The sequence below is a fragment of the Pristiophorus japonicus genome, chromosome 3 (genome assembly GCF_044704955.1).
Source record: "Pristiophorus japonicus isolate sPriJap1 chromosome 3, sPriJap1.hap1, whole genome shotgun sequence".
In the NCBI taxonomy this organism is placed as follows: domain Eukaryota; kingdom Metazoa; phylum Chordata; class Chondrichthyes; family Pristiophoridae; genus Pristiophorus; species Pristiophorus japonicus.
The window spans coordinates 158,508,752-158,522,503 of NC_091979.1; the positions used below are offsets into that span (position 1 = coordinate 158,508,752).

The window sequence follows — 13,752 nt, forward strand, 5'->3', positions numbered from 1 at the left end:
AGTTTCTTAACCGATAAGGGAATAAGGGGTTATGGGGAGCGGGCAGGGAAGTGGACTTGAGTCCATGATCAGATCAGCCATGATCGTATTAAATGGCGGAGCAGGCTCGAGGGACCATATGGCCTACTCCTGCATTATTTCTTATGTTCTTATGTTCTTATGTTCCTATCCACTCTATCTAGGCCCTTCATAATTCTATACACTTCAATGAAATCTCTTCTCAGTCTCCTCTGTTCCAAAAAAAACAGTCCCAGCCTATCTAATCTTTACTCATAACTAAAATACTCCAGTCCTGACACTCTGTACGCTCCCTTGTGCGATCACATCCTTCCTGTGCCGAGTGCTCTAGCTGTGGCCTAACTAGTGTTTAATACGTTTCTAGCATGACTGCTCTTGTATTCTATTCTGCGGCAAATAAAGGAAACTAACCCTTATGCCTTAACTGCCTTATTTACCTGTCCTACCACCTTCAGGAATTTGTGGGCATGCACTCTAAGGTCTCTCTGTTCCACTACACTTCTCAGTATCCTACCATTTATTATGTATTACATTGCCTTGTTAGCCTTCCCCAAATGCATTACCTCAAAATTCTCCGGATTGAATTCCATTTGCCACTTTTCTGCCCACCTGACCAATCCATTGATATTTTCCTGCAGTCTACAGCTTTCTTCCTCACTATCAACCACACGGACAATTTTTGTATTGTCTGCAAACTTTTTAATCTCGCCCCTACATTCAAGTCTAAATCATTGATATACACCGTGAAAAGCAAGGGACCTCGTACTGAGCCCTGTGGAACCCCACTGGAAACAATCTTCCAGTCACAAAACAACCGGCGACCATTACCCTTTGCTTCCTACCACTGAGCCCATTTTGGATCTTATATGCCACACTTTCCCTTGGATCCCATGGGCCTTTACTTTTCTGACCAGTCTGCCATGTGGGTCTTTGTCAAAAGTCTTGCTAAAATCTATTAGATTATCGACCCTTCTTGTTACCTCCTCAAAAAATTCTATCAAGTTAGTCAGACATGACCTTTCCATAACAAATCCAGACTGGCTTTCCTTGATTGGTTCTTGCCTTTCCAAATGACGATTAATAGCATCCCTCAGAATTTTTTTCCAATAATTTGCCCATCATCGAGGCGAGGCTGACTGGCCTGTAATTACTCGTTTTTTCCAAGATACACATTTGCGGGAATTTTAACCGCCGCTTTCCAGCAATTAAAATAACCCAGGTGACTTACCCCCTCCCATCCCACTGCATTCCCGCATATCCCAATATTAACTGTCTTTTTTTAATCAAGCAAGCGGGACACCAGCCAGAAGGCAACGGGGTCCTGCTTTAAATATGCGAATAATGTCATTTAGGCCCGACTGCAATCTTAGCCCCAGGCCTGAGCAGGAAAGCCCTTGTGGATTTCCCACCTGGTCAAACCTATTGGGAAGAGTACCTGGGGCCAGAAGAAGCACAGTGTAGTGGAGTATTTAAAATTAACACTCAACACTAGGTCTGGGTTCGAAGATTCAAGTAGTCTTTAATTTCTTGCAAGGGAGAGACAAGTCTGCTGTCAACCTGTTGCTGAGCTGTCCTCACTTGCTTTCCCTGAACAAAGAAAACACAGGGATTTTATACAGTTCCTCGGCCTATAATGGCCGGACATTCAATACATGAGACATACATTGATTTGAATGGTCACTCAAAGCAAAGATACAATCCTGGCCACGCCTATCTCCAGTACTTTTCCACAAATCTCACCATCCCAAAAGTTCATTAGCACATTGGAATGTTATCTTTTCTCTCTTGCCTTGACCAAATGGAGTTTTTCCATTATGTCACTTTTGACCCCCTGCCCTGTTTAGTTGCCCCTCTGGGCTTCCTGTGGTTCAACAGTTGGAACAGCTTGTAACAATTAATCATTCTGATATGTTAGTTCCCTTTCCCTTTAATTATAACAGAGCTCGATAGCTCCACTTCATACAGAAAGATTTTTTGAATTATTTTCTTTTGTTTCCTAGTGGACCGGAAGGAGCAGGAGTGCTTGTACGGGCCCTACAAGGAAACCTTGGGCCTCCTTCCTCCTCTGACTGTCCGATCACCCTCTCCCAACCACTTACCTTAGTTCTGAAGACCGAGCCTCGGGTTCCATGAGGCGGCCTCTTGCCGTCTGAAATCCTGCTCCCCCTGCCAGCCAGGTAGTGCTTCCCACCTCAGAGTCACAAGGGCTGAATTTTCTTGGCCCTTCCAGCATATTTCTACTGCAAATCCAGTGAGAGTGTGACCAAAGGGCTAGGAATTAGGTCAGGACCCAATATGCCAGGTCCCACCCTACCCCAATAATTTCCACTGAGCCTTATTTGGATCGGAGTTTCTGCCTGCTACAAACATGGGCCCCTATGCCAGAGGGGACATGTTTTGTATATCCACTGAAAACAGAGTACTAGCCCATTGGTCAGCACAAGTGGGGCCCACCTGGAGATCCAGGTGTGAGTTTTGGCCTGTACCACTGAATATGCTCAAAACAATTTGCAACATTTTTTGGCACCCATGTAATGGGGGACCAATGGCCCATTTAAAGGATGTTTTGGAACCAGGGGCAGGGATGGGGGCAGCAACCATCTCCCCGAATCAAACACTGTTTGAATTTTTGGGCCAGGCAGGTAAAAGAGACATGCCCCAAAGTGCCATGGGTGCCTGCCAGTCATATTTAAAAGAGGTGACCTGGCATATTTTGACAGGGTCTGGACTGGAGGTCACAAGTGGATACAGCCTGGCACTTCGGTTGAGCTTGTAAATGTTCAGCTTCATAATCGTTAGGAGAAAGGACAAAAAAAAAATCCCAATATTTCTGCATGTAGTCTTAGTTTTCATCCACTTTAGCCAGAGGACTTTCACCTCTTATGGCTCGCCAATGTAAACCATTTGTTGCAGTTATAAAGTACTCTATTATTTTATAATGTGTAAGTTTTAGGTGGATATTCCTAATACTACAGGAGGTGACTTTTAGATTTTGTGTAATGGGTGATGATGAAGTTGAATGTCTAACTCCCTCTTCCCTGACTTGTCCTGATGCTGCCAAGGTGTAGCAACTCTGAACTTCAAGGAAGAGAAACAATGAATAGCAATGACACAGACATGTGGCAAAGCATGGGTTATCTTGGTATTCTTAGTAATTACAACTGTATAGTTGAAAAACCCAAGGCAGATAAATTCCCTAGACCTGATGGCTTGTTGTACAGTCCTGTCCCCTCAGTACAGATTTACACGAGGCATGTAGTGAAGTCAAGGTCACTCTGGACCTGCACCTTTATTTCACAGCTCTGGAATGCTGCACTTGCCTGAGATCTGTCCTTATATACCTGTCTCTTGCAAGTGCACCCCTGGTGGTAAGGTATGCTGGTGGTTACAGGTCATATCTTATTACAGTCATGTATAGCATGTTAGGATACAGTTATATATAATAATGTAAGATACATGACATCACCCTCCCCCAAGGTCTTATTGTCTTTATAGGTTCAGTCTCTCAGGTGGTCTGCGCTCTCGCGTGGAGTGTCTGAGTTGTGGTTCAGTTGTTTGCCTTGGTGTCTGTTTTTCTTTGGGTCTGGTTGCTGGTATCTCGCTTGGGCTGTCTGTTTCAATTGGTGTGATTGTTGTTGCCTTGCCTGGGCTGTCTGTTGGGATTGCCCTTTCCTCAGGTTGTTCCCTCTGTCTGTCCACCAGGTGTGGTGCGAGTTCCACATTGTAGTCTGCCTCTGGTTCCGCAGTGTTGTTGGTAAATCTGCTTTTCACTTGGTCTACATGCCTCCGGCAGGTTTTGCCATAGTCCATTTATACTACCAGTAACCTGTTTCCTTCCTTGCCCATACTGTCCCTGCAAGCCATTTGGGACCCCTGCCATAGTTTAGTACAAACACTTTGTCCCCTATCTCCTTCCATCTCCTCCTCGAATTTCTGTCATGGTACTCAGTCAGCTTACGGCGCTTTGCCTCAACGATTTCGTGCATGTCTGGGAGGATTAATGAGAGCCTTGTTTTTAAAGTCCTTTTCATCAACAGCTGCGCGGGAGGGATCCCAGTCAGTGAGTGCGGACGAGATCTGTATGCCAGCAGCAGTCACGACAGGCGACCCTGCAGCGTGGGACCTTGGATTTTAAGCATGCCTTGTTTAATGATTTGCACTACTCTCTCCGCCTGGCTGTTGGAGGCCGGCTTGAACGGTGCCATCTTGACGTGATTTATGCCGTGGTCAATTATAAAGTCTTGAAATTCTGCGCTGGTGAAGCACGGACCATTGTCACTGACCAATATGTCAGGGATTCCGTGCGTTGCAAACATGGTTGCGAGGCTCTCCACAGTGGTGGAGGTTGTGATCGAGTTTAAAATGGTGCATTCGATCCACTTTGAAAATGCATCTACAACTACGAGGAACATTTTGCCCATGAATGGGCCCGCATAGTCTACGTGCACCCGCGACCACGGTTTGGTAGGCCAGGGCCAGGGGCTCAGTGGAGCCTCCCTGGGGGCATTGCTGAGTTGGGCACAAATGGTGCGCCTTCGGACGCAGAGCTCCAAGTCCGCGTCAATACCAAGCCACCAGACGTGGGATCTGGCTGTGGCCTTCATGAGAACAATCCCTGGGTGCTCGCGGTGGAGCCCCCGGAGAAATGCCTCTCTGCCTCGCAGAGGCATGACTACTCGGCTGCCCCACATCAGGCAGTCTGCTTGTAGTGATAGCTCATGCATGCGCCTGTGAAAGGGTTTTAATTTCTCAGGGCAGACATCGCGAGCCTCTGCCCAGTCACCGGTTAGGACACATCTTTTTACTAAGGATAACGTGGGATCGCTGGCCGTCCAGGCTCTGATTTGGCGAGCCGTCATGGGCAAACCTGTGGACTCAAAGGCATTGATTGCCATGACTATCTCACAGTCCTGTTCGTCAGACACTTCTGTGGTTGCCAGGGGTAGCCTGCTGAGCGCGTCGGAACAGTTGTCTGTGCCTTATGGTGTAGTCGTAGGACGCCAGCATGAGTGTCCACCGTTGAATTCACGCCGAGGCGTTGGCGTTTATTGCCTTGCTCTCGGATAGGAGGGACGTGAGGGGCTTGTGGTCGGTTTCTAATGCGAACTTGGCCCCGAAAAGGTATTGGTGCATCTTTTTGACACCGTACACGCACGCGAGCGCCTCCTTCTCTACCATTCTGTACCCACGCTCCGCCCGCGAAAGTGACCTGGAGGCATAAGCTATGGGTTGTAATTTGCCCGCACTATTGACATGTTGCAAAATGCACCCGACTCCATACGCTTTCGCATCGCATGTGAGAACTAGCTTTTTACCTGGATCAAAGAAAGTCAAAACACTGTTGGAACACAGAAGGTTGCGTGCCTTATTGAAGGCGCGTTCCTGGGCGTCCCCCCAAAACCAATCACACCCCTTTCTGAGTAGCACGTGGAGAGGCTCCAGCAGCGTGCTTAAGTTCTGCATAAAGTTCCCAAAGTAATTGAGTAGCCCGAGAAAGGCGTGCAGTTCTCAGACATTCCGGGGCCTGGGTGCCAGGCGAATTGCTTCTGTTTTGGACTCAGTTGGGCGGATTCCATCAGCGGCAATCCTTCTGCCCAAAAATTCAACCTCGGGTGCGAGAAACAGGCACTTGGATTTTTTGACTCGTAGGCCTACCCGATCCAACTGCTTTAGTACTTCCTCCAAATTACGGAGATGGGAGTCGATGTCCCTGCCCGTGATAAGTATATCGTCTTGAAATACAACCGTCCCCGGGATGGACTTGAGCAGACTCTCCATGTTGCGCTGGAATATGACAGCTGCCGACCTGATGCCGAATGGGCATCGATTGTACATGAAAAGGCCTCGATGTGTGTTGATGGTGGTGAGTAGCTTGGATTCCTCGGTCAATTCTTGCATCATATACGCAGATGTGAGGTCTAATTGTGAGAAAAGTTTACCTCCAGCCAATTTGGCAAATAAGTCCTCTGCTCTGGGCAGCGGGTACTGGTCCTGTAGGGAGACCCTGTTTATGGTAGATTTGTAGTCCCCACAGATTCGTACGGATCCATCAGGCTTCATGACTGGGACGATGGGACTTGCCCAGTCGCTAAATTCCACAGGTGATATAATGCCTTCCCGCAGAAGCCTGTCTAGTTCGTGTTCAATCTTTTTCCTCATCACATAGGGTACAGCTCTGGCCTTGTGATGGACCGGCCTAGCATCCTGTGTGATGTAGATTTTGACTTTGGCCCCTTTGAAAGTGCCCACACCTGGCTGAAAGAGTTGTTCAAATCGCTTTATAACTGTTGAGCAGAAGGTCCGTTCCTCTAATGACATGGCATGCACATCATCCCATTTCCAGTTTAGTTTTGCCAGCCAGCTTCTCCCCAGCAGTGCTGGGGGGTCTCCGGGGACAATCCACAGGGGAAGTCGGTTCACTGTCCCTTTATGTGTGACAGAGAGCATGGCGCTGCCGAGGACTGGTACAATTTCTTTGGTATAGGTCCTGAGTTTGGTGTCGACCCTTGTGAGTTTTGGTCTGTCTCTTTTATGCGGCCACAGTTGAGCGCCCATGAGAAATTGACTCGCTCCCGTATCCAGCTCCATGTTGACAGATATCCCGTTGAGTAGGACCCTCATCATTATAGGAGGCGTCCTGTTGTAGGAGCAGCGGCCATTGATCGTGTTGACCCGCTGTACATCGGTGTCCCGGGTACTGTCCCCACCATCTTCTGGTCCGCTTTCCGACCCAACCGATTCGTATACCAGCAGAGCTGCTGTTTTTTTGCACATGCAGGCCAAATGCCCTGTATATTCACAATTTCTGCAAACAGCCTGCTGAAATCGACATCCCCTTGACGAGTGCCCAACCCCACACCTCCAGCACAGACCTGTTCCATTCTTCAAAGTGTTCCCAAAGAATGAGCTGCGTCTGGCTGATCTCTCTTGAGCTTCTCTCAGTTTGTAGTTGATTTCTCGCATTGTAGGTTGATGAGGTGTGAATGGCCATTCCTGTGGCCCTTGATGGCTTCTGCCTGCCTGTTCTCCCGGTTTTGTCTGTGTGTGGGGGTAGCAGCTTGTTTAGTGCTGTGAACTTCTTGTTCCGATATTTCGTTAGTTGTCGTACCTGCATTGTAAATCAACCTCGTTTCTTCTTCCCCTACCAAGAATGTCTGTGCAACCAGTGCTGTTGCCTCTAAGGTCAGGTTCTTGGTCTTTATGAGCTTTCGGAATATGCCTGCGTGGCCTATTCCTTCAATGAAAAAGTCTCTCAGTAATTCTCTCCTCAGTTCATCAGAGAACTCATACAAAGTAGCCAACCTCCGAAGTTCCGCCACAAAGTCGGATATGCTCTGGCCCATACAGCGTCTGTAGTTGTAGAACCTGTGTCTGGCCATGTGTAGGCTGCTCGCTGGCTTCAGGTGGTCTCTTCCCAGTGTGCTCAATTCTTCAAACAACTTGCTTGCTGGTTTCTCAGGTGCCAACAGATCCTTCATTAAAGCGTATGTTTTCGAGCCACAGCTGGTCAAGAGATGGGCTCCTCTCTTGTCTGCCTTATCGTCGCCCAACCAGTCTTTGGTTACAAAGTCCTCCCAATTGTCTCCCACATTGTACTTTTCATCTGATCCGTTGTTCGCCATTCTGTGGATTCTGTAATCCCGTAACTCGTCGCCACTGTAAAGTCCTGTCCCCTCAGTACAGATTCACACGAGGCATATAGTGAAGTCAAGGTCACTCTGGACCTGCACCTTTATTTCACAGCTCTGGAATGCTGCACTTGCCTGAGTCCTGTCCTTATATACTTATATACCTGTCTCTTGCAAGTGCACCCCTGGTGGTAAGGTATGCTGGTGGTTACAGGTCATATCTTATTACAGTCATGTATAGCATGTTAGGATACAGTTATATATAATAATGTAAGATACATGACAGCTTGTATCCCAGGGTCTTAAGAGAAGTAGTGGCAGGGATAGTGGATGCATTGGTTGTAATTTACCAAAATTCCCTGGATTCTGGGGAGGTCCCAACAGATTAGAAAACTACAAATGTAATGGCCCTATTTAAAAAAGGAGGCAGACAAAAAGCAGGTAACTATAGACCAGTTAGCCTAACATCTGTGGTTGGGCAAATGTTGGAGTCCATTATTAAAGAAGCAGTAGCAGGACATTTGTAAAAGCATAATTCGGTCAGGCAGAGTCAGCATGGATTTATGAAGAGCAAGTCATGTTTGACAAATTTGCTGGAATTCTTTGAGGATGTAACAAACAGGGTGGATAAAGGGATGTGGTGTATTTGGACTTGCAGAAGGCATTTGACAAGGTGCCACATAAAAGTTTACTGCACAAGAAAAAAATTCACGGGGTTGGGGTTAATATATTAGCATAGATAGAGGATTGGCTAACTAACAGAAAACAGAGAGTCGGGATAAATGGTTCATTATCAGGTTGGCAATCAGTAACAAGTGAGGTGCCGCAGGGATCCCAACTATTTACAATCTATATTGACGACTTGGAAAAAGGGACCGAGTACAACGTAACCAAGTTTGCTGACAATACAAAGATGGGAAGAACAGCAATGTGTGAGGAGGACACAAAAAATCTTCAAAAGGACATAGGCTAAGTGAGTGGGCAAAAATTTTGCAGATGGAGTATAATGTTGGAAAGTGTGAGGTCATGCACTTTGGCAGAAAAAAATCAGGGAGCAAGTTATTATTTAAATGGAGAAAAATTGCAAAGTGCTGCAGTACAGCGGGACCTGGTGGTCCTGGTGCATGAAAAAAAAAGGTTAGTATACAGGTACAGCAAGTGATCTGGAAGACCAATGGAATCTTGGCCTTTATTGCAAAGGGGACGGCGTATACAAGCAGGAAAGTCTTGCTACAGTTATACAGGGTATTGGTGAGGCCACACCTGGAATACTGCATGCAGTTTTGGTTTCCAAATTTACGAAAAGGTATACTTGCTTTGGAGGCAGTTCAGAGAAGGTTCACTAGGTTGATTCCAGAGATGAAGGAATTGACTTATGAGGAAATGTTGAGTAGGTTGGGCCTCTACTCATTGGAATTCAGAAGAATAAGAGGTGATCTTATCGAAACGTGTAAGATTATGAGGGGGCTTGACAAGGTGGATGCAGAGAGGATGTTTCCACTGATAGGGGAGACTAGAACTAGGGGGCATAATCTTAGAATAAGGGGCCGCCGATTTAAAACTGAGATGAGGAGGAATTTCTTCTCTCAGGGCGTTGTAAATCTATGGAATTCACTGCTTCAGAAAGCTGTGGAAGCTGGGACATTGAATAGATTTAAGACAGAGATAGACAGTTTCTTAACCGATAAAGGAATAAGCGATTATGGGGAGCAGGAAGGGAAGTGGACCTTAGTCCATGATCGGATCAGCCATGATCGCATTAAATGGCGGAGCAGGCTCGAGGGGCCACCTGGCCTACTCCTGCTCCTATTTCTTTATGTTCTTATGTTTTTATGTTCTTAGAAGCCTCCTTAGAAGAACTTTAAAATATGACTTGCAAAAAACTGTCCAGGACAAATTATTTTAATTTCTTTCATAAATTTCTAAAGAGGTTCATCCAGGGCCAAGGCAGAGATTACTTTAATAAATATACATTCCTATTATTTCTTTCAGGTTGGCTTCATGAGTTGGCAAAGCGGTTGGGAACTCCGTATGTATCCATTTCTGCACTGAGTGCCTCCAGCTCCATGAACTCCACAATCCGGACTACCTCCATTAACACCAGCTTTGGAGGCAACAGTTCCAGTTTTGAACTGGTTGGAGGTCCCTCAATCCGAAGCTCCTACATCACTTCACTCTACTTTGCACTCAGCAGCCTAACCAGTGTGGGATTTGGGAATGTGTCGGCTAACACTGATGCTGAAAAGATTTTTTCTATTTGCACCATGTTAGTAGGAGGTAGGTTTGCACAGTCTTCTAACGTAAGCTCTGCAACTTTTTCTTCCAATTAAAAGTTTAGAAGTCCACATAGAAATGCCTGCAGTCATTTGGGATAGAATGACAAACCTATTGGAACTTGAATTCGATCTTGATTTTAGCAAATGCCAAAGTTTGGCACAATTCAGATTCAGATCAATCTTTATGCTATACATCTCAACATATTGAAAAAAAATAAAAGCAGGAAATGCTGCAAACATTCAGCAGGTCAGGCAGCATCTGTGGAGAGAGAAACAGGGTTAATGTTTTAGGTCAATGACCTTCCATCAGAACTAGAAGATGTTAGAGATGAACAGTTTTTAAGCAAGTACAGAGCCAGGGAAAAGGGGGCAGGGAAAGAACAACCAGGAAGGTCTGTGGTTGGGTGGTGGGCAGGAGTAATTAAATGACAAAAGGGATGACGGCGCAAGGCAAAAGGGGATGATCATTCAACACATAACAAAAAAAAGATAGGTCCAGAGGAGGTGTCAATATTTAAGAGCAGAATAACAGAGAGGGAGGGATGCATAGAAAATCTAGCAAAGAAAAGCAGGTTACCGTGGCCTGGGAATGTGACAGAGAAATGTGGGTAGGTGGACGACCCTGCTAGCCGTGTACCGAGAGGGGATCCCCACCCCAAGTACCGCCCACACCTCTTCCATTCCCAGTGGCTCTGGTGCAGCCATCCTCCATTACTAGCACCTGCTGCCTGAGGGAAGATGGGAGGGGTGGTTATGATCTAAAGTTGTTAAAATCATTATTAAAGCCGAAAGGCTATAAGGTGCATAATAGAAAAGTGAGGTGCTATTGCTCAAACATTTTTTTAAACTATTTTCCCCAGTTCAATTTTCCTGCCGTCACAGTGCAAGTTGAGTGAGATGTTGCAGCATTTGGCTGAAGTACCAACAGTAACAGAATGCTTTTTAGATTTTTTTTCTTCAAGCTTGATTTAGCAGCAGGTAATAGAATGTAGTCAGTGGTTTAAAGCAGACCAGCATTTTAGTTCTTTAGCAGAAATTCCTATTAAACTTTACGAAAGTGACAGAATTGCATTCCAGTTGGCCTGAGGCTGAAATATTAAACTTACCCAAACTTGCACAGTTTAAGTAGGTTGGGCTACTTTTGATCTTTGTCTGGCTAGGTTCAGATTGGATTCATATTCCATGTCCAAAGGCAGACTTCTCTGTTCTTCAAGCAATGTTAACCTGGAATTACAAGCATTGGAGCTGAGTCAGGTTCTGAGTGCTGGCTTTGAATTTAATGGCCTTGGGTTGAGAGAATAGTAGAATCACCTCGGATCAAACTGAGGACTGATTTTTTTTCTACTCAATGCATCATTTTGAATGCAAAAACATTGAAATTATGCTGTCGGATGGTTTTTCAGCTTTGTGGCTTGTGGTTTTACATTTTCTCCACCGCTTTTGATATACGGTGCCCTCCAACTTGCGTCAATTTCACCATCATCTTTCTGCACCACTACCGATTCTCATTCATAAGGCAACGACCTCCATCCACCAATTCTCAACCCTTCAAATAGCTTCTGAACTTCACTCGCCTGCTGCACTTCTCTCTGAATTTGGTCAGCAGTTTGTTAATACTCCGTGCTGGCTCCACCCTGCCTACGTCGGCTTTGTCCCTCCATGGGACCTCTAACTCTGATTCTGGTCTCCCTACTATTGTCTTGAACCTATTCCCTGCTACTACCAGGAAATATATTTCCTAATAACTGCTACATAACCAGGTCTATGCAACCTGAGCTTTTCCCTGTGTCCATTCGCGTGCACACTTTGGCTGCCACTCCAAACCTGACCCATCACTTCTATTTCCACTTTTTTCTCCTCCTTTCCCTTTTTTTTCAATCCCTCCCTGACCGTTCCCTCCTGTCATCATGCCTCCTTTCATCTCTCTTCTCTCGGATACGCTACCCTTCCAAAACCCAACCCCAATCCTTCATTACTCTTCGATCTTCCAACTCTCCTGCTGCCGTCCCAGGCTTGACTCCCTCTTTGATAAGTCTACACTGTCCCTCTGTGCCTCTCTTGGCATCCTATGAAGGGCCCATTGAGGCATTCTTTGCTGCCTCCTTACAAGCAGCAACCCCAACTATTCTATCCTACACGCTCGCCAACCTTCCCGCCCAGCGCACCTGCTGGGGGCTAATCTTACTAATCACAACCCCCTCCAACCCATCCCTCCTCGCACTGACATTGTGGACACTGGCAGTGTGTCAGCCATCACTGACCCCCTCCACATCTCCCTCCAGAATGTCCGTTCACTTGCAAACAAGGCCCTTGCCATCAATGATCTTATCATGGAAGGTGGCATCAACATCATGACCCTGACGGAAACTTGGCTGACACCTTACCTGGAAATGAAGCCTCCCCGCCTGGCTATACCTTCCACCACTTGCCCCGCCTAGACTGCCATGGTGACAGTGTGGCTCTCATCACCAAATCACTCCTTGGTCTATCTCCCTAATTCTCCGGCACTTTCTCCTCCTTTGAGCATCTCACCTTATTCCACCACTCTCACCTCTCATTGAAAATTCTTATTCTCTACTGCCCCCCCAATTACTATAAAAATTTTATTACCGAGAGATCTTCACTGCTTCCTCCCTCCTCCTCGGTGATTTCAACTTTCATCTCAATTCAACCTGCTCTCTCTCCTCTGAGTTCACTAGCTTCCTAACCTCCCTTAATCTCTCCCTCCATGTAAACTACCCAACTCATATTCACGACCACCCCCTTAACCTTGCCATCTCTCGTGGTCTCACTACTCCCATCGTGTCAATCGCAGATAAGGCCATCTCTGACCACTTCCTCATATCGCTCTCCACCTACATCCCCCTTCCCCCACCTCCCTCCCCCAGTCCTATTTCCTTCTGTGTCTCTTACAACTGGACTTATGAAATCCCAACTGTCCAGCCTTTGGCCCTCTATTAACCACGACATTTCTGCAGCTACCATTCTGCTCAACCATACCCCCACTACCTTTGACGTCCTAGCCCCTATTAAAACAATTCATCTCTCTCACCCTCACCATTCCCCCTGGTACGGCCGTCATCTTCGCTCCCTTAAGTCCAAGTGACGCAAACTTGAACGGATATGGTGAACAACTGGTTTAGCCATTCACCATCACATAAAGCATTTTCGAGTCCTGCTGTTGTCTGCCAAAATTGCTCACTATTCCAGAATCATGCTGAAATGCAAAGATAAATGACAGTTTCTATTCTCTACTGCTAACCTTCTTCTTAACCCCTTCTCCCCTGTCTACTCCACCCTTACCTCCAACAACAAGTTGGAGGAGCTCATGGACTTCTTTGTTACTTGAAGTGCCGTAACCTGCAGGGGTATGGACCAAGAACTGGAAAGTGGGATTCGGATGGAAAGCCTTTTGTTGGCCGGCAGACACAATGGGCCAAAATGGCCTTCTTCCGTGCTGTAAACGTCTATGATTCTATGATTCTATGTCTCTAAGATTGAGACCATCTGTTCAGCTGCCTTTGCTACTTCCCTTTTTCCCCTAGCCCACCAGACCAAATTTCCTCTAAGGTTCGACCCTGCCCTAGCCCTGATCTCACATCTTTATCCAGTTTCTCTCCAATATCTCCTCAAATCCTCTCTGCGCTCATCTGTCCATGAGACCCACTTCCTGCTTCCTTGACCCTATTCCCACTAAACTGCTGACCACCCACTTCCTTTTCTAGCTCCCATGGTAGCTGACATTGTTAACGGTTCTCTCTCCTCAGGTACTGTCCTCCTCTCCCTCAAATCTACTATCATCACCCCTCTCCTCAAAAAACCCTTGACCT

The 13,752-nt window shown here is 46.4% G+C and overlaps 1 protein-coding gene across 1 annotated transcript in view; it reads left to right on the forward strand.

Annotated features, from left to right (window-relative positions):
- Positions 1 to 13,752, forward strand: part of kcnh3 (potassium voltage-gated channel, subfamily H (eag-related), member 3) — a 939,094-nt gene that overhangs the window by 603,093 nt on the left and 322,249 nt on the right. The window contains exon 7 of the mRNA XM_070875952.1: positions 9,639 to 9,923. Within this exon, the coding sequence (XP_070732053.1) occupies positions 9,639 to 9,923 (285 nt within the window). The remainder of the gene's footprint in view (positions 1 to 9,638; positions 9,924 to 13,752) is intronic.